This window comes from Benincasa hispida, chromosome 4 (assembly GCF_027475165.1).
Source record: "Benincasa hispida cultivar pf3 chromosome 4, pf3_genome.v1.1, whole genome shotgun sequence".
NCBI lineage: Eukaryota > Viridiplantae > Streptophyta > Magnoliopsida > Cucurbitales > Cucurbitaceae > Benincasa > Benincasa hispida.
The window spans coordinates 34,664,355-34,686,600 of NC_143481.1; the positions used below are offsets into that span (position 1 = coordinate 34,664,355).

The 22,246-nt window shown below is 35.8% G+C and overlaps 2 protein-coding genes across 4 annotated transcripts; one reads left to right on the forward strand and one right to left on the reverse strand.

Annotated features, from left to right (window-relative positions):
* The first annotated feature begins 1,094 nt into the window (after positions 1-1,094).
* On the forward strand, positions 1,095-8,350 carry EMB1144 (chorismate synthase, putative / 5-enolpyruvylshikimate-3-phosphate phospholyase). The gene is made up of 13 exons (XM_039029470.2): positions 1,095-1,477; positions 1,973-2,123; positions 2,715-2,791; positions 2,895-2,953; positions 3,413-3,496; positions 3,587-3,679; positions 3,910-3,990; positions 6,557-6,688; positions 6,839-6,941; positions 7,096-7,190; positions 7,299-7,364; positions 7,583-7,667; positions 7,995-8,350. Exons 1-13 carry the CDS (start codon positions 1,330-1,332, stop codon positions 8,138-8,140), a joined length of 1,320 nt encoding a protein of 439 aa, XP_038885398.1. The 5' UTR covers positions 1,095-1,329; the 3' UTR covers positions 8,141-8,350.
* Positions 8,351-11,637: 3,287 nt separating this feature from the next.
* Positions 11,638-17,355, reverse strand: LOC120075717 (patatin-like protein 6). 3 transcript variants are annotated; one of them, XM_039029345.2, is made up of 4 exons: positions 17,116-17,248; positions 15,296-17,002; positions 13,750-14,043; positions 11,638-12,128 (listed from the first exon to the last, which is right to left on the reverse strand). In XM_039029345.2, exons 2-3 carry the CDS (start codon positions 16,412-16,414, stop codon positions 13,759-13,761), a joined length of 1,404 nt encoding a protein of 467 aa, XP_038885273.1. In that variant the 5' UTR covers positions 16,415-17,002; positions 17,116-17,248; the 3' UTR covers positions 11,638-12,128; positions 13,750-13,758. The 3 variants fall into 3 exon arrangements, with proteins under 3 accessions (XP_038885273.1, XP_038885272.1, XP_038885274.1); XM_039029344.2 differs by having other exon boundaries at positions 15,296-17,355; XM_039029346.2 differs by having other exon boundaries at positions 11,638-12,136; positions 15,296-17,355.
* Positions 17,356-22,246: the final 4,891 nt, after the last annotated feature.

Consider the following 22,246-nt stretch of genomic DNA (forward strand, 5'->3'; position numbering starts at 1 on the left):
AATATGAGTTTGCCATAAGTATGCCTTTGTCGAGTGTTCAACACTCGACTTGCTTACTTCTCGAGTTCTCAACACTCAACTTGCAATTGTCGAGTTTTGAACGCATGACATACTAGAATAAAAATATAAAAAAAGACTACAATATTTCTTTAAATTATTTTCAAACTACAATATTTTTCTAATTAGTTTTAAAAATAACAATATTAATCTAAATTTCTCGAAGAGGAAGAAATGAGTGTGAATTATAGGAGAGAGAATATATGAAATATATTATTGGGGAGAGAGAATATATGTATGGGGGAGAGAGGATATGCAAGGGGAGAGAGAAATAAATAAATAAACATATATATAACGTATGTGAAAGCTAAATTGTAAATAGTCACTTATATTAGTGAAAATAGGGAGATCAATAAGTTTTTTTTTTTTTTTTTTTTTTTTTGTAAAAAAATGAAATACTCAATACATTAACGTAATATGTGTCTATTCTTTAGACCTTTTATGTAGAATCCCTAAAAATTAATTGAATCAGATCATTATTTCTTATATTGTTACTTTTATCATCTAATCGAAAATATGATATATTTTTAGAATTTATTTCTACAAATTCGAGCATAACACACCGGATATTCTAAATATTGATTACTCAATCTCTCATCTTAAAATTGTTAAAGTATATGTTCATTTTGATCCTTATACTTTTAACTTTGGTTCATTATGGTCTAAAGTATAGGGACCAAAATGAATCAAAATTGAAAGTATAGGACCAAAATAAATAAAAACTAAAACTATAGAGATCAAAACTGTATTCGGGAAAAAAAAAAACAAACAATTTAGTTCTATAAAATTCATCAATTTGGGAAAAAAAAAACAAAATAGTGACGGACAGTTTCGGGGTCCAAGCCCAACGATTTGAGGAGCTGAGGTTTCTTCTGACTCGAAGCCCAACAATCAGAACAGAATTTCCAAGGCCCAAAGACGATGGACCTAATAAACAGCCCATTTTAATCCATTGGGCCTTGGAAAAGCTTTAGTATTCGAAGCCCAACTTTAAAAATGAATAACGAAACCGACATGTCGTTTCAACGGTCAAATTCGTCGAATGCCACCAGGGCCACCAACCAAATTCACAGCCCACCATCTTCAACCGCCCGCCACAAGACCCACCAAACAAACAGAACCAGAGAGAAAGCAGTGAGAAATTGAGGGGGTAGGTAAGACTGGTGGGTTGGTACTCATTTTTCTATTACTTAAGCAATTTTCCCACAAAATTGCTTCTTTACGAATCTCAATTTCGCCATTTTTTTCAACCTTTCCTCTTCTTCTTCCCCCATGGCTTCCTCTCTTTCGTCTAAACCATTTTTGGGTTCTTCCAGAACCGAAGGTTTCTCTGGATTGAGCTCTTTCTCTACAGATCTTTCTAAGCTTTCCTTTTCCGCCGTTAAAATCTCCGTTGGGTCCCGAAACGCCAAGAAACTGCGTATGTTTTGCTTTTATCTTCTTCTGTACTGCATTTTTCTTATGCTTTCTCGATGGTGGAGTTTTGTGTTGGGGATTTCATTTGCTAATTGATTATTAGTTGTAAGAAATTGGTAGGAAGTTGTTAAATGACCAATTTGGCTTACTTTATTTCTAGCTTGGCTTTGTGGAGATTTATGAACGCTCGGGGTTTACTCAGTTGCTTTTGTTGATTTGGTTATTCTTTTATCTAGGGCTTGATTTGAGCTCGTTTGGGAGGTGGATTGAAGTTAGTTTTGTTGAATTGTTTTTTTTTTTTTTTTTTTTCTTTTCCCAATAGTCCAATGTGGTGTAAATGGTGTATAATTAGTGTTCAAGAGTGATGGGATCGGGCTGTTGATATGAGTTGAATGGGGGGGTTTGGGAAATGTAGTCTTTTAACTTCAGCGAAGGACTCGACTTGCAAACAATGACTCTAGACTTCTGGAGTTCTTACATTTTCTTGGGCTAATCACAGAGATAAAAGCTGCTGGTAGTACATTTGGAAATTACTTTCGTGTTACAACCTATGGAGAATCGCATGGAGGTGGAGTTGGCTGTGTGATTGATGGATGTCCTCCACGCCGCCCAATTTCGGAAGCTGATTTGCAAGTGGAGCTTGACAGAAGGTACTTGCAAGGAACCTCATGATCTTTCCCCTCTTACATTCCGTCAGTGGATACAATTGTAAATAAAAGGTCAAAATATTGGTAGCATTCTTTGCATTTCTATGTCGCTAATGTTACTTGTAGCTTCATTGATTACAGGGAGAATGATATTTCTTATGAATAGTAATTAAAATACCAACCGATGTTCATTATGGAAAACCAATTCTTGGATTCCTTTTTTAATCCATTTATCGATAGTATCATACAGAAATATTATCATAAATAAAATGAGAATCTTAATGTGTTGTAGGTATTGAATGTATTTTCTAGATTTTCTAAATTCATTTTATGTTGACTTTTTTTTGTCAACATTTCTACAGAAAGCCTACGCTCAAGATATCCTTTGATATTGACATTTTCATCTTTGTTTGTCATTTTTTGTTGATTATGACTGGTAGAAAAGGTTCAGTTGGGTTTATTTGTCCAAAAACTTAAGAAAGTTACTATGTTTCTAAGTTTTATCTATTTATTTCATAAACGACTATTTGATGCATTCCTGTAGCAAAGAATTTTCTTTCAGCATTAACTGGTAGAATATGTTGAACCATCCAGGAGACCAGGTCAGAGTAGAATTACCACTCCAAGAAAAGAGACTGATACATGTCGGATACTTTCAGGAGTCACTAATGGTATGGTACTAAACCATTTTAGCTTCCTTGGGAATTTTCTTCACCTATAAGTCATTCAATCACTACTTCCTTGAATGAGGAATTTATGATACTTCTATTGCAGGAGTTACTACTGGAACACCAATTCATGTATTTGTACCAAATACTGATCAGAGAGGACATGTGAGTTGCTTAGCTTATTTTGTTAAAATTTTAGGTCATTTTCTGTTTTATTTTGCTTCTCTGAACATATAGATCCTCAACAGCAGTAATCTCATGGCTTGATATTGACTCTGTGACCTGCATTCTTTCCACCAACATTGTGAATGATTTAGCGCATTACCCAATCTGATCTTTTATAGTGAAACAATGATTTTTCCATCTTCTTTTTTGTTATTTTGGTTTAAGATTCTCTTTATGCCCTAGACACTTTTTATCTCACGATGCAAATATTGAATGCATTGCACACGATGATTTTATGATGAATATGGTGTTTAGATTTTTATTCGTTGCTCTCATTTATGTCTAGCATAAGCTCTAAATGTAATTAGTTCGTTAGAGACCTATGCACTAGCCATATGCTTGCTTTATTTCTGATTATGTTGGTATGGTAGGTCTAATAATTTTGTCATTTGATTTCAGGATTATAGTGAAATGTCAGTAGCTTATAGGCCTTCTCATGCCGATGCCACTTATGACATGAAATATGGAATTCGAGCTGTTGAGGTAATTCCTTTCGTTTTGTACTTGAATATCATTCTGATACTAGTAAGACTTTTCATAATACCATGTATGCCCTTGTGTGTTTTCATGTAGGGTGGTGGCAGATCTTCAGCCAGGGAAACCATTGGGAGGGTTGCTGCTGGAGCTGTTGCTAAGAAAATTTTGAAGGAACTAGCAGGAACTGAGGTGGATTTATATTTTAACTTAGTAGTGAAACTTATGTTCATTTTCATTATTGTTATTGTCAGTAGTTTCATGCTGAATATTAGCTAGCTATTATCCATATTTATATCACAGCGTGAACTATTTATACTCACATCCAGTGAATGTGTATCCCATATTATGATTGGTTTTTCTATTTCTCAATCTTAGCTGCTACTTGTCTCCTGATTGATTTGTTATTGTCATGTATTTAGGTACTTGCTTATGTATCTCAAGTCTACAAGGTTGTACTGCCCGAGGGTGTTGTTGATCATGAAACTTTGTCGATGGAGCAGGTAAACTAGCGATTCAGAGAGTTAAAATGGTTCTACTCTAAAATATGTTAAGATACCAATTTCAATATAAAAAATTTGGTTTTCCTTCATGAATATGCACCAGTACTGAAAATATATTGGGAATCACATTGAAGTTACTATCTGAAAGCCTAACATGTATTGGAAGTTGATAGACCCCCATCAAGAAGGTGTACGTCCGAAAGAAGAATAAGCATAGTAAAGGGCAAAATGGGCAAAATGATGTAATACATAATGAATGAGCAAAGCTGTTAAATGAGAATATGAATAGGGGATTATGTGGGGACCAGGGATCGGTCTGTTATTGGGACTATTTACACCTTTCTTATTAGGTTATTTTCCTTTCCTTAAATAGGAATAGGGGGGGAAAGGAAATGATCATCTTTTAGTGAGAATAGCTTTGAGAACTTGTAAGACGGAGGGAGCCTTGGCTTCCTTGGCTGTTTAGCCCAAATTGTATATAAACCAAGTCCTATCACTTTGGTATTAGAGCCATCACTTGCTGGGGGATGGTGAAAGGAATGGAGGCTCGTATTTATGCAATTGAGGAATAGCTGACCTTGTTACAAGTAGGAATGGAGGCTTTGAGAACTTGTAAGACGGAGGGAGCCTTGGCTTCCTTGGCTGTTTAGCCCAAATTGTATATAAACCAAGTCCTATCACTTTGGTATTAGAGCCATCGCTTGCTGGGGGATGGTGAAAGGAATGGAGGCTCGTATTTATGCAATTGAGGAATAGCTGACCTTGTTACAAGTAGGAATGGAGGCTTTGAGAACTTGTAAGACGGAGGGAGCCTTGGCTTCCTTGGCTGTTTAGCCCAAATTGTATATAAACCAAGTCCTATCACTTTGGTATTAGAGCCATCGCTTGCTGGGGGATGGTGAAAGGAATGGAGGCTCGTATTTATGCAATTGAGGAATAGCTGACCTTGTTACAAGTAGGAATGGAGGCTTTGAGAACTTGTAAGACGGAGGGAGCCTTGGCTTCCTTGGCTGTTTAGCCCAAATTGTATATAAACCAAGTCCTATCACTTTGGTATTAGAGCCATCGCTTGCACCTTGTTACAAGTAGGAATGGAGGCTTTGAGAACTTGTAAGACGGAGGGAGCCTTTGGCTTCCTTGGCTGGTTTAGCCCAAATTGTATATAAACCAAGTCCTATCACTTTGGTATTAGAGCCATCGCTTGCTGGGGGATGGTGAAAGGAATGGAGGCTCGTATTTATGCAATTGAGGAATAGCTGACCTTGTTACAAGTAGGAATGGAGGCTTTGAGAACTTGTAAGACGGAGGGAGCCTTGGCTTCCTTGGCTGTTTAGCCCAAATTGTATATAAACCAAGTCCTATCACTTTGGTATTAGAGCCATCGCTTGCTGGGGGATGGTGAAAGGAATGGAGGCTCGTATTTATGCAATTGAGGAATAGCTGACCTTGTTACAAGTAGGAATGGAGGCTTTGAGAACTTGTAAGACGGAGGGAGCCTTGGCTTCCTTGGCTGTTTAGCCCAAATTGTATATAAACCAAGTCCTATCACTTTGGTATTAGAGCCATCGCTTGCTGGGGGATGGTGAAAGGAATGGAGGCTCGTATTTATGCAATTGAGGAATAGCTGACCTTGTTACAAGTAGGAATGGAGGCTTGAATGGATTAGTGGTTTACTGAGATGCAACAGATGACGAATAATTTCATGGCAGCCTGATTCGAAACCTTAGGCAAGACAATGGAACAAAAAAGCCTGCTTGCGCTTGAAACATGATCAAGAAAAAAGGATACTGCGGGCGATGATGGAAGCTCCGGCTCGTCTGAACAAACGGTCACGGAAAAGGGAAAATAGCTAGTGGGTGAGGAAAGCAGTAAGCAAGGAAGCTCGTCTAACAAAGAAAAGAAAGAAGTACTGTTGTTCGACATGCGTTTACGGAAATTTGAGATTTTGATTTTCAAAGGGGAGGTCGGAGATGACCCGCTTGGGTGGTTCCATTGAGTGGAGCAGTACTTTGTCATCAATCGCTTGTCGGAGAAGGACAAGATTGAGGCTGCGGTCTTGTGCTTAGAAGGGGAAGTGCTAGAGTGGCACCAATGGGAAGAACGGACTCCGATGGAAAGCTTGGCGGATTTTAAAGAACGGATGCTATTGCGTTTCTTGCCAACAAAGGAGGAGGATCGTCAAGCTCAAATTTTTACCCTGAAACAGGATGGGATGATGAGAGCTTATCGGCGCCGGTTCGAACAACTCTCGGGCCCTTTAAAAGGCTTGTCTGATGAGACGTTGGAAAGTAAATTTGTTAGTGGGCTGAAGGAGGACATTCTAGTCGAAATGTGGATATAAGTTATTGGGCATTAAAGAAAAAAATTAGAACCACACCCCAAAAGCTAGCTATTAGGGTGGGAGAGTCAAGCCACTTAAGTACCAAATTGGTTATCCCATTCTAACCAATGATTGGGAAAGTTTCTGATGTTGATTCAATTTATCATAGTATATGTTCTCCATTTATACTTGATGTCTATTCTTATATTAATATTGACCTGGTGATCATTGCTTTGAATTTATCAGATTGAGAGCAACATAGTCAGGTGCCCAGATCCTGAATATGCTGAGAAAATGATTGCTGCCATCGACGCTGTCCGTGTGAAGGGGGAATCAATTGGTGGTGTTGTCACATGCATTGTGAAAAATTGCCCACCTGTACATCTCTCTCTCTCTCACTCTCTATCTAAATACACTGTTGGCGTGTGAATACCATACTGAATGTCTAAAAATCTCACTTTCATATCTCAAGATATTTCTTTATCATTAAAATTTTGTTTAAGTAACAAGGATTGCGAATTCCATCAGGGGCTTGGTTCACCGGTTTTTGACAAACTCGAAGCTGAGTTTGCTAAAGCTGTTCTGTCATTACCTGCATCTAAGGGCTTTGAGATCGGCAGTGGATTCGGAGGTTGAAATTTTGTTTGGCTCTTTGGAGCACGATATTATTGCATTGATTACACAACAGTTTCTATTAGAATTAGTTCATGCTTTGCGCTGCTCGTTGCTGCAGTTTTGTTCTTCCTTACCCAGCACTCACATTTTTTAAATTAAAACCCCTGCAGGTACGTTTTTAACTGGCAGTGAACATAACGATCCATTCTATTTAGATGAAAATGGAAGAATTAGAACGATTACAAACCGCTCTGGTGGAATACAGGTATTTAGTTGTGCCCATAAGAAGTGATTAAGATTTGATCAACAGAACATGGTGCCTTTTCTTTTTGTGATTTTGTTCTAATTACTGAAAATCTGTATTGGCGTTCAGGGAGGTATATCTAATGGGGAAACCATATGCATGAGGATAGCTTTCAAGCCAACAGCTACCATTGGAGTAAGATGCTCCTCTATCATGACCTTGCACATCTGATAAAAAAATATTGCAATCTCCACCAGTATACCAATTTTCTTTTCTTTAACCCCGCCCACCATTATTTAGTTCGCTTTTGGTGAAAATAATAAGTGAATCCCACATTGTTTCAGTTTATCTTTTCTGTATCCGTTTCTTTGGTGCTTCAATCCTGATATAAAAATACTTTGTGCTTTATGCAGAAAAAGCAGAATACAGTGACCAGAGATAAGAAAGAGGTTGAACTGATTGCCCGTGGTCGTCATGACCCTTGTGTCGTCCCAAGAGGTACTTCATTGACTTTTAAAATATCTATCTGTCCTTTGGAATTGTGGTCATTCTTAACGAGAAATGAAAGAAATAAACTTAAGATATTGGCATATTGCAGTCTCCACTCTCCACTCTCCCACTCTGTTGTATATTTTATTTCACATTTGACTGCTGATGTCTGATTTAGTAATCTCTTGGAATTGTGTTAGATGTAAGATTTTCATTTAACCCCTCTTAAAATAACATTAGAAATCTTGTGACCATGAATATATATATATACACTCACTTTGATGGAAAATTCAGTCTATATTACAATTTCCTTTGTTTGGTTTGATGGTAATGCAGCTGTACCAATGGTTGAAGCTATGGTAGCTCTAGTTCTTATGGACCAGTTGATGGCACAATATGGACAATGCAATCTATTCCCAATCAACTCAGACCTGCAATCACCGATCGAACCAAAGCCCGAGGTTTCGAAGACGACCGTTTGAACAAAAGGCTAATGTAACATAAATCTCCTGTACGCTTTGCACTCAGTCTTGTGCTCCCTCAATTTTTTTTTGTTCTCCCAATCTTCCTTCCTGTAATCTGTTGGGGGTCTTGGGACAAAATAAGTTAATATTGCTGAGGTGTTTGTGATGCTTACCCTTGAAATTTATGAGACATCAAAATTTTGGGAATAAAGTATTTCAATTATGACCTTTTTTTTTTCTTAGATTTAAACTTTGACAAAAGGTAAGAGTATAATTACAATATGTTGAGCTATAATGTATTATCGACCTCGTGGTCTGAGGTTCGATATTCTCACCCCACATTTTAATTACAATACTTTTACAAAAAGAAAAAGAAAGAAAGGTAAGTGTAAATGTCAATTATCATTCAACATTTAATTATACTAATGTTTTTTGAGGAAGAAAGTATGAAAGTCAATCCTAAGACTTACTATAAAGGGAAACTACCAAAAAGGAAGATCATTGAAAGATATTGAAAAGAAAATGAGTAAAAGATTCTCGACACCCTCAAGAAAACTCTCAATAACGTTAAATATTCTTTTATTTATTTATTTATTTATTATTATTATCAAATGTCTCATTTACTCATGATTAGTCGTCAAAATTCAGAAAAATATTAAATTAACTTAAAAGTATTCTTTTGCTTCCCTCATACTCTAAAATGACCCATTGAATTTCTTGTGCTAGATAATTAAAAATTTAGAAACAGAAATTTGAGAATAAGAGATTTAATTAAAACAATATTGTATTTCATGATCTGTTTGGTAGAGAATTTGTAAATATAAATTTGAAAACAAATGATTCAATAGAAATAGAGTTCAAGGTTTTGTATTTAGTAGCATATTTAGAAATTGAATTCTAATTTAAACAGTTATTTAAAATGTGTTTGATACTACATAAAGTTAGTCGTAGTTACCTACTAATATGTAATTGACAAAAAATTATTATTAATTTATTTATAAATATGATTTATGTTAAAAAAAAAAAATACACATGATTATTATTTTGTAGTACTATATAATTTATAATACACTACATAATACATTTATATTTTTTAAAAAAATAACTAAGTTTATAACATGACACATTATATTTCTAAATGTTTTAATCTTTTATTCAATATAATTTTGCATTTTAAAATCTTAAATTCAAAATCTGGATATAAAGAAAGCAAAAAAAAAAAAAAATGTTGTTTTTCACAATTTGCATTGTTTGGGTTACATAATTTGTAAATTGTTTTCAGAAACAAAATCTGAATTGTCTACCAAACACATATTTGTTAAACTTAGTGAATCTTAAAACATAAAACAGAATTCAGATCTCTACCAAACATGCCTATATATTTTAGGTGATCTCGAATTTTGCAATTTTTCTTTAAAAAAAAAAAAAAAGCATAAAGGGATATGAATGTGATCCCAAAGATTCATCTCTATATATTTATGTCAACTTGATCATATCTCATTTTGTTAAAACATTATATCATAAACTAAAATGTCAAATATTTGAATCTCCAACCCCGAATTTTGTTAAATAATAATAATAATAATAGTTGCCTTCATGAGTTATTTTTTTTAGTACCACAAATGCGGAGATGAGGAACCGAGTATCGAACTTCCAACCTCTACAAAAGAATATTATATCAATTATCATTGAGTTAAACTCAATTTGACCTTCACAACTTATCTAATTAAGGAAGAATGTGGATACTTCACCGGTCATAATTTTCATTCTCCATCATTAATTAAGACATTGGTTACGTTTACAAGTTGTTTTGCTTTTTGGGCCCTCTTAAAAGAGTCATATTATTGACATTACCAAAGACAATTTGCAAAGGGACAACTCAAACTTCATATATTAAGAGATTATAAAGACATTGAGGATAAGCATTTCTTGTCAAATGACAAGAAGTCTTAAAAGTAGATTCCTTCTTAGAAGTATGGTCATCCATTATCATACCCTAAAGAATATTGTTCAAAGTCATCTTTGGCGACTAAATACAATTATATTATCATATATAGAGAGAAGCCAAGGCAAGAAAATATATATATATATATATAAGATTAAAGGAGAGTTTTTAAAATTGTCTTAACAAACAAAAAGTTGATGGGATTCTTTAATAGTAGGGCTTTTTGTAATAAGAAAACTCATAGACAAAGGATATTATGAACTCCCACTAAAGGTTTTTTTTCTTTTTTTTCTTTTTTTTATAAATCAACTATGGAAATATAAATAGCTTTCGCTAAGTGGTGTATTACATCGTGGGGTTGGTTTAATTGACTTATCGTCCCATTCAAACTTAAAGTTGATTAGTACTTATAATAACTTTATCAGCGTGATGTACTTGTAGTGTAGGTATAATTTTCTTTTGGCTCATTCACGAAACGTACCTTTAATTATTTTTATTTTTATTTTCTTTCAATATTCTAAAGAATTTTAAATGATATGCGTTTATAAAAAGTTGATGGTAGTATTGTAAATCGAAAGTATTTGTTAAATAAAAGGCAATTAAAACAAAAGAAAAAGAAAAAGAAAGTTAGGCTCTATTTGGTAACCGGTCATTTGACTTTTTAATTTTAGTTTTTGAAAATTAAATTTACAAACATTAGTTCCACCTCTATATCTCTTGCTTTGTTATCTACTTTCTACATATGTATTTTCAAAAAATCAAGCCAAGGTTTGAAAAATTTAAGTCTCATTTGGTAACCATTTATTTTTTGTTTTTTGTTTTTGAAAATTAAGCCATATACTATTTTCACCTTCAAATTTATTCCTTTATTATCTACATTTTACTAATGGTTTAAAAAACCTAGCTTTTAAAAAATTGTTTTTATTTTTGAAATTTGACTAAGAATTCAACCATTGTACTCAAGAAAGATGCAAATAATTGTAAGAAATTAAAAGAAAATAGACTTAATTTTCAAGAACCAAAAATAAGAAACGAAATGATAATCAAATGAAGCCTAAAAAATAATTTTAAAAATTTTATTTTTATCTTTGAAATTTGGCTAAAAATTCCCTCTTATTATCGTAAGAAATTGAAGCCAACTGGGCTTAATTCTGTGAATCTCAATCCTAATCACGCACAAATTCTTAAAAATAAGTAAAAAGAAATTATAATTATTTTCTTTTAAATAAATGAAATTAGTTCATTATGAAATAAAAACAATTTTGGGTAACTCAAGATTATGGAAGTACTTGCAATATTTTAATATGTAGGTGAGAAAGGCACGTTGGTTTTTGTCCAAAAATCCATGCAAATCCAACATATTGGTTAATTAATTTTAATTTTATTAAATGAAACAAAACCTACCTAATAACCAAGTTTACAATATAAAAACCACTAAATATATCAACAAAACCAACTAAAAAATTGAGACCTAAACCAGCTGAATTATTATCAGTTTTATAATGGAGACCAAAGGCCAAGCTAAATTAAACTAAAGCATAAAAAATTAAAATAAGCAGCTAGCTAGAAATGACCACATTCAAATATTTTTTGCACTACTGAATATGTAATTTTGATGAAAAGGGAGCCTGACTAAAAAAAAGGACAAATAATAAAGATCAATACTAAAATCAAAAGTAGACCCTCCACTAACCTGCACTCAAGTTTTTCTTGAGCCTAGGCCATATAAACCCCTTATAAACAATATATGTTGGGGTTCTTTTACTTTTAAATTTACCACACTTAAAACTAATTTTCAATTTGAAAGCAGAAAATTTTCATGCAATTTTTTTTTTTAACCTGAAAAAGGAGAGATCCAAATTTGCTCCCTCAGTTTTTGTTTTTGTTTACCCATGTACTTGTTTGTGTATGGAAGACAAGACTGTCTGTCCTCTCTTGGGCAAAAGGTATCCCACAAAGATTACCAATCTTTTGTACTGTATATATGTCTTTTGTCCTTTTCATTTTCCTTCCTGGCCTCCTGACCTTCTCTTCTTCTTACACCATCCTATTATAATTTTCCTGTGAAACTACAAAATTTGTGTAAGAGAATATAAGATTGAATAGAATCAAAGACTACTAATTATTTGGGTCAAGAATTCAGGAGAATGAGTGTGTTAGTGTTACTATATAACTGCCGACACTAATGAAGAACGTCAACAGAAGTAAATTTTACCAATCTTTTGCCGATAAAACTCCCAACTCCGTCGGCATAACCTTCTCTCGACGCTTTTTGACATCGAGAAAAGTCAAAATTAATTCTTGTAGTGTTTACTTGATGTTATTTCAGAAGAATAGTATTAAAATGTTGTCCTAAGTTTTTAGGATAACTTTGTGTTTATTTCTTTCACATGGAATTGAGATGTTTTAAGTTATGTTTTGAATTATGCTAATAACCGAATCCTTAATACTAATATGTTCAAAGTAGTAGCAACAAGCATACAAGATTTTGTGAGAAGCTATTTAAGGAGTTGTTGCTAATTTCAAGAATATACTTTTAGGTGGCTTCAATCTTCACAAGTATAAGATTGTTATGTTATGCACTTAAAATCATACTTCTAAGCTCATGATTATAGATGAAAACGAACTAAGAACTCCACATAAAAATATAATCTAAGATTAACAATAAAGATAGAAAAACCTACTTAAAAAACAATGGAATTCTCACTTCATCCATCTTTTTCAAGAATAATTGACACGGGGATTCTTCTACAGTACTACCCCCTTTGTCTTTTTAGAAGTTAGCTAGAAAGTGACAAGAATTTTTCTTGTCTTTTCTTTTCCCATTTACCAGTTTTCACAACCACACCTTTGGGTTGACTCCTGTGTGAGAGCATATTAGGTACAACTTTTTATTAGAGTTTGGGTTTCTCCCTAATTCTAGTAATACTACAACATATTCCATATCTTGGTCAATAGGATTTGATTCCGTATTTAATTTCAGAATTTCAAACCTTTCCCAGACTTTTATCTGGAATTTACCAAACTAACGGTAAAATAAAAATTCAAATCAAGTTCTGCAACTGTACAAGAGATTCAGTTGGGTCCCCCTTCTAACGCCATCCAATATCCATATACTCTCCTGTTGACCTAGACAACTCATTGTTGATTCCTTCTTACTCTCCAGTAAAACATTTACAAGAAAGTGAAAGTCGTCGACAAAAATATAAGTAGCTTGACTATGGCAAATTTAAGGTTAAATTTTAAGTTATCGAAGTTTGTGGTTTCGTCTTTATTTGGTCCTTTCAAAAGTGTCAAATAGGTTTTAAACTTTTAATTGTGTCCCGTAGATTCATGAATTTAAAAAATTTTAAAGATCAAAGATTAAATTTATAATTTTGAAAGTTCAATGACTAAATAGATACAAATCTCACAATTTTAGTATTAAATTTGCAATTCAACATAAATTTAATTATATTAATATTTTAATATTTCTCCTCATTTTTAAGATTGAAAATTTATAACTGAAAATTAAAAAGGAAGATAAGATGATAGTAGTTAGATCTAAATTGAAGAGTGGGTGGGTCTGACCATTTATTTTCTTATGAGCTATGCAATAGAGGCCAAAATAAGAAGGATTCAGCAAACAAGTTGAAGACAGAGTGATGAACTGTGAAACGAGCAGAGGAAAGAGTGAACTTACTTTTGGTTATTATGAACGTTCCTTGGCACTTTCCCGGGTGGTAGCTTGCTTGAAAGCCACAGTGGGAGCAATTCTGCAGCCCCGCCTCTGATGTTCAAGTACTAATTCTCCAGCAAACCAGTCCAGCATCTCGAAGTTGGTTTGCTCTGCAAATCTCTTTCCTCCAAAAAGCACAGATTCAACATTCTTCTGCTTGAGAACCTCATCTGCCAATTCAATTAGCATCTTTACATTACCAGCATCAGAATCAGTACTTGAGCTAGGTCCACCCTCGCCTAAGCTCGAGCCAAGTGCCTGAAATACCAATAATGATTGGTTGAGTATGCTTAATTCTTGGATAATCTCAAGCAGTAGATTATGAGCCAAAGCGACAAAGAACACCACTTACAATAAAGTGGGTCCTTTGGAAATGAAATTTTATCATTGTAACTTTTTACCTAAGACAGTTGGTATGTATTATGTTAAAGGAAAAGAGAGGGAGAGAGGGAATATTCTCCAATTACAACAGAAAAAGACTCTTGATTAAAAACAGGAGCAGAAAACTTTCCCAATTAAAAGAAGGCAGAATCGCTTATCATAGAATTTACTTACACAGGCTTTAAGGTGTTTATAGTAAGATAGTTTGGTTGAACAGTGAAAAATAATTAAATAAGAAGGGACCAGTTTCTGATACATCATACATGGACCCCGCAATAGCGGCAAAACAAAGAGTAAAGTACCGTTTTGTATTATGCACCACTGGCCACAGCCTTTTTTTAATCAAACCCATACTCTTTCCCCTCTAGCATTTACAATCCTACCCGCACGAACAGCTATATTTCCTCCTTTTGAGGAAACTTGCAAAAAGATTATTGGATGGAAGGTTAGCTACAAAGCCTGGTTAGGCAATGGACTTGTTTATCACATTACTATTCTCATGGAAGCAAACTCCTCTCAAGAAAAATTAGATGGATTAGAAATTTAGAATCTGTTTGTTTATGAGTTATGACATTCAAAAGTGGGTGTTGATTATACAGAATGAAAGGAAAAACAGAAAACTGGGCCAGAGGGTCCTAATATGCCATAATTAATCATCACGTAGCAAAACCACATAGGTTCTGATGACTTTTCTACTTGTAGGAGGCCAAATCGACCCAAGTTGAAGAAACACCTAACTTTTGTCCCCAACTCCCACTAACTAAACTAAAATCTTTGTAACTTTGTAATAACTAATAAACCCATCTCTACTTTACCCTAGAATGAAAATATTTAATTCCTGAATGGTAAGAACAAGATTATGAAATGAACCATAAATTTGGCATTAAAGGGTATATCAACTTAAATTCTCAGCAATTGACGTGCATTCCTGAAGCATATACATATACTACATGTATACTTTTTCGTTGAAATTGATGCATTTGTTGTCGCAATTATTAATTGAAGAGAATGTTTTCATTTAAAAATTAGAGGTATGACTAATAAAGAAACGAAAGTATTTCTCTTAAAAAAAAAAAAAGACGGAAGTTCTGGGAAATAGGAATAGTGTGCACGTGGCAGATTGTTGTACCTGAATCCTCACGTAATTAGAGCTCCTGGACTGACCAAATGCCATGGCGACGGCCTGGTCCACCATGTCGGCTGAGGCTTCACCAGAGATTCGATTCATGGGCCGAATCCACTCCTTCTCCTTCCACCTTATGACCTGACGGTAATCACGGCGGGCCTCTAATGGCTGGCCGGTTCCTAAGGACAGAACCAGAAGGTCCTCAACTCCTCGCACGAACGGAAACTCTTGTTTGTTGTGTAGTACATGAGTGATTGCGGCCACCGTCGGGTTACTCATCGCCAAACCGCCGTCGATGGCCAGGCATTTGGTTTGGTTGTCGACAGACCTCAATGTCACCGGTTCAAATACGGCCGGTTCGGCCGATGTTGCTCTGCAAACCTCCCAGAGCCGGAAGTTGAAGCTATCATTTTCTAGGGCGTCGGCTCTCGAGAACAAAAATGGCGCCGTTGTTGACAGGTCGTAACAAGGTACCAGAACTGGTTTCAGAGTATCTTTTAGGGTTAAACTTCGTCCCTTATCAGTGAATGCCTCTTTCATCGCTTTTTCTAAAGCAGAAGTGGCTGAACTGGTTGAATTTGTACGATTGATTTTAAGCAACCGCCCTAACAAACCTCCACCTGAACTAGAGTTCGACCGGCGGAAGAACCGCTGGCCTTGATCGGCCAAGAACCGCCAAGTATCCTCTGCCTTATACATCGGCCGGTTATGGTCTTTCGTTGCGAAAAGCATAGCAGTAAAAATGCCTCCAACGCCGGCTCCGGCAGCAACGTCGAAATAATCAGCGATTCTGGCGTCAGGATTTCCCGATTTCGTCTTGAGCGCTTGTTCGAGGTAAGCCAGAGCCTTACCTGAGAGAATCCCTCCCATACCTCCGCCATCGATGCTCAGAATGCAGACCTTGCCTCTCTGGTTTCTAATAGACGAAGCGTCACGACTTACTTCTTGTTGAGCGTGCGCTTGAGTACTTGCTGTATCAGATATCGGTTTGCCTTCAACAGTGGGAGGTATCTGCTTGGGAACCCATAGCTTCTGATCATCATAGCCGAAGAGAAAATTGCTCTCAAGAATTGAGAAGATTTCATAACTAAGCTTATCAGTATCAATACTTGGCTCCTGCATTTCCTAACGAATCGATTTCGCAGTTCAAATCAATCAACAGCCAGGAAATCCGTACTTCCAAAACTAAACTAACAACAAGAAAAACCGCGTTCGGTTTTCGGTTTTTAATTTTCAAAGATTATTCCAGTCTCATTTCTCGCATGAAAACTCCGTTACGAAACCTCACCGAACCAAGGAAAATCGTTCTCACAGCTCAACCAGAACAAGTCAAACAAAACTTCAACGTCCAGAAAAACAAGATTTGACTTCCGCCTCTCCGATCAAAGAACACTATAAACTCCTCAAAACGAAATCAAAACACAATACAATCGTGATAAACTCCAAAAGAATTAAAAGAACGAAAAAGGAAAAAAAAAAAAAAAAAAGTCACGTCATCTTGACAAGAATGCTCAACCAACCGATTGATCTTTCAAATCACTCCGCTAGCAAAAACAGGTGTTTCGATTATCGGTATCCGGAAATCGATTGTCCTTTCTGAAAGCCGACTTTCCTTAGCAACTCCGATGAAGTACAGTAGCGATAGAGAAAAAGCAGTAGCCCCTTTCTCTGACTTTTTTCTTTCACTCCCAAAGGTGATGAGCTATGAGTCTATATCACAAAAAGCAAGAGATACGAGGAAGAAAGAACAAAAAGGGGAAATGAAAAGAAAAAATTGAAATGAAACAGAAACAGAGGAGGAAGATGAAGATGGAAGAAGAAACCTGCTGTAGTTGCAGAGGACTGACTCTTTTCTTTTCCATTTGTACAAGAAAACCAATAATCTCGATTGTGCAATACGGCGTCGTTTCGGTCGTTGTGACTTTCTTTTGCCGTTGTGGCATCGAGCTATTGATCATCGACGGCAGCTGTCATGTCTAAGTCATGATCGGACGGTTAAAATCGGTCGTTTCTTGTTTGTCCGTGATGAACGGTAAAATTACATAAAAGTCCGTTATTTTATTTGTTCTTTTGGCGCGGTTCTTTCTTGCCGTTACGTGTGGGTCCGGTTTTATCAACTATGAAAACCCCGTCGGCGAAGAAGATTAGAGTGGATGCGCACTAAGCTAATCTTATTCTTGGTCTCGTGTTAATCGAGAAAAAATAAAAATAAAAATCCAATTTTCCCTTATGACGAAACTGCCCTCCATTTCATCCAACGATCGAACTCATTTATTTAGGCTAGACTAGATCAAAAAAAATTTATGTATTTTGAACTTTGTGTCAAAAATATCTTATTAGATTAAAAGTGGATTAGTTGTAAATTTGTTATACTTTTCTGTTAATAAGTTTTTTAGTTATGCCCTTTTAATCCTTTTACATTATTGTCTAATGTATATAAAAATGTTGCTGCTGAAAGAATAAATGTGGAGAAACATAATATAATTTTTCCTTCCAAAATTTCTCCATTTTTCAACTTTAATATGGTATCAGAAGTTTTTTAAATTTTACCCTTCGTCTTCTTCCCTCGTGCACCAAACGATGAATCCCATCCCTCCTTCGACTGACCTTCTGTCACCGTCAACTCATTTTTTGAGCAACATTCCGGCGAATCTTCCGACACCTTCCATCCAGCCAGCTGATTTTTCCAATTCCAATCAAGAATCATATACAATTTCTCATAATAATCCTTACATTCTTCATCACAGTGACACTTCCAACCTTGTTCTTGTCACTGAACCTCTTACTGACAACAACTATGTCACTTGAAATCGTTCGATGATTCTGCACTCTCGATTCGCAACAAATTAGGGTTCATTGATGGATCCATTGTTCAACCTACAGATGAATACTTCCCCTTTGGATTTGGAATAATAATGTTGTGATTGCCTGGATTTTAAACTCTGTCTCAAAGCAAATTTCGTCTAGCATTCTTTTTACCAATTCTGCTAGAGAAAATTGGCTTGATCTTCAAGATAGATTTCAGAAAAGAAATGGTCCTCACATATTTCGACTAAAACACGGTTTATCTACTCTGAAACAAGAACAAAATTCAGTCACCATATATTTTTCCAAGATTAAAAGCTTATGGGATGAATATATATCTTATCGATCGGGATGCACATGTGGAAAATGTACCTGTAGTGGTGTTAGATCGACTGATGATTTCATACAGTTTGAATACTTGTGTTTTCTGATGGGTTTAAAGGATGAATATAATCATGCTCGATCCCAAATACTCCTTATGGATCCTCATCCACCAATAAATAAAGCCTATTATTTAATTGTTCAACAAGAACAATATATCTCAGCCTCTACCCATCCATCCCCTGCTGTCACTTTAGCTGTCCAAAAGCCAGAAAATAATTCACTATCACAACCAAACCATATCTCAAATCCTTCATCTAAACAGAACAAGAATAGGCATGTATGTACTATTGTCACATTTTTGGTCACACAATTGACAAATGCTATAAACTACATGGTTATCCACTTGGTTATAAGCCAAGAAACAGACCAAATAACCAAGTTCATAAAGTACCTAATACTGCCCCTTCTGCTACAGATCCAGCCATTAACACAACTTAAACAACATATGCTTCTTCTATCAATCTCAACAATGAAACACTTACTCAATGCCACAATATACTTACCATGCTTCAGTCGAAATTAGCTGTTGTTAAGGTTGACAATGATGCTATTAATCATGTAGTAAGTACATATTCTTCCAATATTTCTTTTGGTGATTGGATTATTGATTCAGGCGCATCCACACATATATGTTTTCAAAAACACATCTTTGCTTATTTTAAGTCTTTTGCTAGTTTTGTTCTCTTGCCTAACAAAACAAAAATACCAGTTCACTATGCTGGCTTACTTGTCCTCTTTGGGTCCATTACTCTTCATCATGTACTCTTTGTACCAGAATTTCAGTACAATTTGTTATCTATCAGTGCTCTTATGTCTGATAATACTCTGTCTGTCCAATTTTCAAATGGATGTTGTGATATTCAGGCCAAATCCACTTTGAGGATGATTGGCAGGGTTAAACTACATAATGGTCTGTATCTACTAAAGAAACCATATGAAGCTGTTGATTTTGTGCAAGCTTCTTCTATTATCAATGTTGACTCATACACCTCATCAAAATTATGGCATTCCTGGCTTGGCCATCCCTATATCTCTCGTTTATCAGCTTTAAAGAACATTTTATCACTTGATTCTTCTTCATTGCATCATTCACATTGTTGTGAAATCTGTCCATTGGCAAAACAACAAAGATTAGCTTTTGAATCACATAATCATAAAGCATCTACTCACTACAAGAATTTTTGGCTTTAATATCACACCCCGTCCCAGACTACTCTCTAAGCCTAGGAAAGGACATGACTGCAGCAGTTGTCAACCCTTTTGTTGACACTTACTACCTAATAACTCTTGCAGAAACAACTCTGATACCAATGTATAAACTCATATACAGCGGATGCCTCTTAGGCCAAAATTTATTAAGTTTTAAAAACACAACATATTTAGAGTGATTATATTACTAGTTTCATAAGTCCCGAAGCCCAAATCCTTAGTCCCTCAATGAACAACTGTAACATGTGTACAATATTTACAGTAACCACCTAATAGACGGGTTACAATATCTTTGTCCTTTAGTGGCAGAGTAGATGCAGAGCTATCTCCTGAGGATTTGACCGCTACCTGAGGGAAAGGAAAATATTTGAAAACGAGGTGAGCTTGCTAGCCTAGTGAATGACTTAAGAAAGAAAATTGATTCTCATGCAATAGTCTCAATAAAGAGATTAAACTGAAATATACACTTCTACAGTAACCTTGTATTGCTATATAAACATTTTCCAAGCATAAAACATATAAAGTTGTTTTTCATTAAAATTGTTCCTTAGTTGAGAATAACCTTGTTGTGGTTAAATCCCAACATCAACTGCTAGTCAAGAAAGAACCCTTTTGTTCAATCTCTGACTTTAACTACCTACGTGCACGTGGCAATACTAAGTACCGTCATATCTTAGATACTTCTTCTCAGATACCTTCTCTAAACTTGTCCTTCAGTATCGAGCTGCTCGGATACCTTCTTAACTGTCCTTCGATATCACGTTTCAAGTAAAACTAGTCATAAAATGACTCTCTCTTTAAAGCATGTAAAGCATTCCGCATAGAAAACATGTCTTTAAGATACTAATGCATGTTGGGTGTATTTAAACACACATAAATAGTTTTTCAATAAACTTTCATACATGCATGCGTTTGAAACATAATTCATGGTTTGCTTGAAAATTACTTTGTAAAACTAGCTGGCATGAGAATAATCTTTTTTTAAAAACATGGTTTTTTTTAAAACATTGTAAATATTTAGTCAAATATTTTAATCACTCACCTTGATCGTTTAGGAACCTTTCTCTCTAGAAGTTTCTTGTTTACCTCAGGCTCCCTTTTGAACCCCTAAAATCCAGATTCAATTTAAAACTCTGATTACTTATAGTTCTAAGCCTTATCTTAAGATACTTCCTTCTACAAACTTGCTCTAAAATATCTCAAGAAACTTACCCTAAAATATGAGCTTAGAAATCCTCGTATTTTGGCCGAAATCACAAAATCTTCAAGACTGGCCCAAGCTTACCCGACAGCTTGGCCCTTCTGCCTTTTTCTCAGTTTCCATCCTGATTCTTTGGAGATTCTTCTCCAGAAACCCTACCCTGAAAACTAGACTCGTGGAGCTTTCAGGTGGCTTTGAAATCACTCCAAACGCACGAGTATACTATGAGAACGTTTTGTCCCAAGTTGATGCTATTTCTAGACTTCACTGTCCAATTGCGTCTCCTCTTGAAGCTTTATGACCGACGCGTAGATTTGCTATCAATGCATAGTTTAATAAGCTTTCACACTCTTATTAATGTCCTTTGAATTGTGATCTGAAGAGAAGTCCTTGGCCCTATTTATTGGCGTCCAAAATCTCTCCAAGGCTGACACTTCCTACTTGGCCGTATGTCCAAGTGTCTTTTCCCCACACTATCAACACAACCTTCAAATCACTGCAATCTAAGGTGTCTTCTTCTTCCTTAGCCAACACAAAATGCTTAAATTTGCATGTCTTCTTGTGTGTCCACCTCATTTGCTTAATGCTTAAGATTTCTTCCCAACAAGCCACATGTCTGGATGACGTCCTTGCATGCGTCTATCCAATCTCATATGCGGTCATCTAACCACAAATGCACCCATCCAATTGCCACAACCTTCCTATGTCCGGACACCACCAATCGGCGCATGCATCCATTCAATCTTACCTTGTGCATCTAATTGACGCAACTTAGTCACATATGCTAGATGCTCGCAAGGATCATCTTTGGCCACATTTCTTCTCTTTCACATGGCTTACCTTTACCCTATGCGCTCAACTAGGATAATGACCAACACTCATTCAACGCAAACTACTAGCTTGTCCTATGTGCCCATATGCCTTCGGATGTCCAACGCATAGCACATCACCAACGCATAGTATTAGCCTTGTGTACCGCGAGCCTTAGCAATGCAAGACATTTCACTATGCGTCCACCATAGCTTGTTTCATTGCCTAGCTCATCCTTTAGCAAGGTCGCCGCATAGCACCATCGCATAGTGTTGCCACATCCATCGTGTACCATCGCCGCATACCATCGCGTAGCACTGTCGCATCCATCGCGTAGCATCGCCATATACATCGCGTAGCATCGCCACATCCATCGTATAGCATCGTCACATACCGTAGCGTAGCATCGCCGTATCCATCGTATAGCATCGCTGCATGCCTCCATCGCGTAGCATCGTCGCATGCCATCGTGTAGCATCGTAGCATGTCATCGCGTAGCACTGCTCCTTGATCAACCAGCGCGTGCAACTCCAACGCCCAGCGCC

Coding starts and splice junctions, on each gene's coding strand:
- EMB1144 (XM_039029470.2), top strand. CDS start 1,330: ATGGCTTCCTCTCTTTCGTCTAAACCATTTTTGGGTTCTTCCAGAACC. Junction 1,478..1,972: donor CCGAAACGCCAAGAAACTGC/GTATGTTTTGCT, acceptor GGCTAATCACAG/AGATAAAAGCTGCTGGTAGT. Junction 7,365..7,582: donor AGCCAACAGCTACCATTGGA/GTAAGATGCTCC, acceptor TGCTTTATGCAG/AAAAAGCAGAATACAGTGAC.
- LOC120075717 (XM_039029344.2), bottom strand. CDS start 16,414: ATGCAGGAGCCAAGTATTGATACTGATAAGCTTAGTTATGAAATCTTC. Junction 14,044..15,295: donor CTAATTACGTGAGGATTCAG/GTACAACAATCT, acceptor TTGGTATTTCAG/GCACTTGGCTCGAGCTTAGG.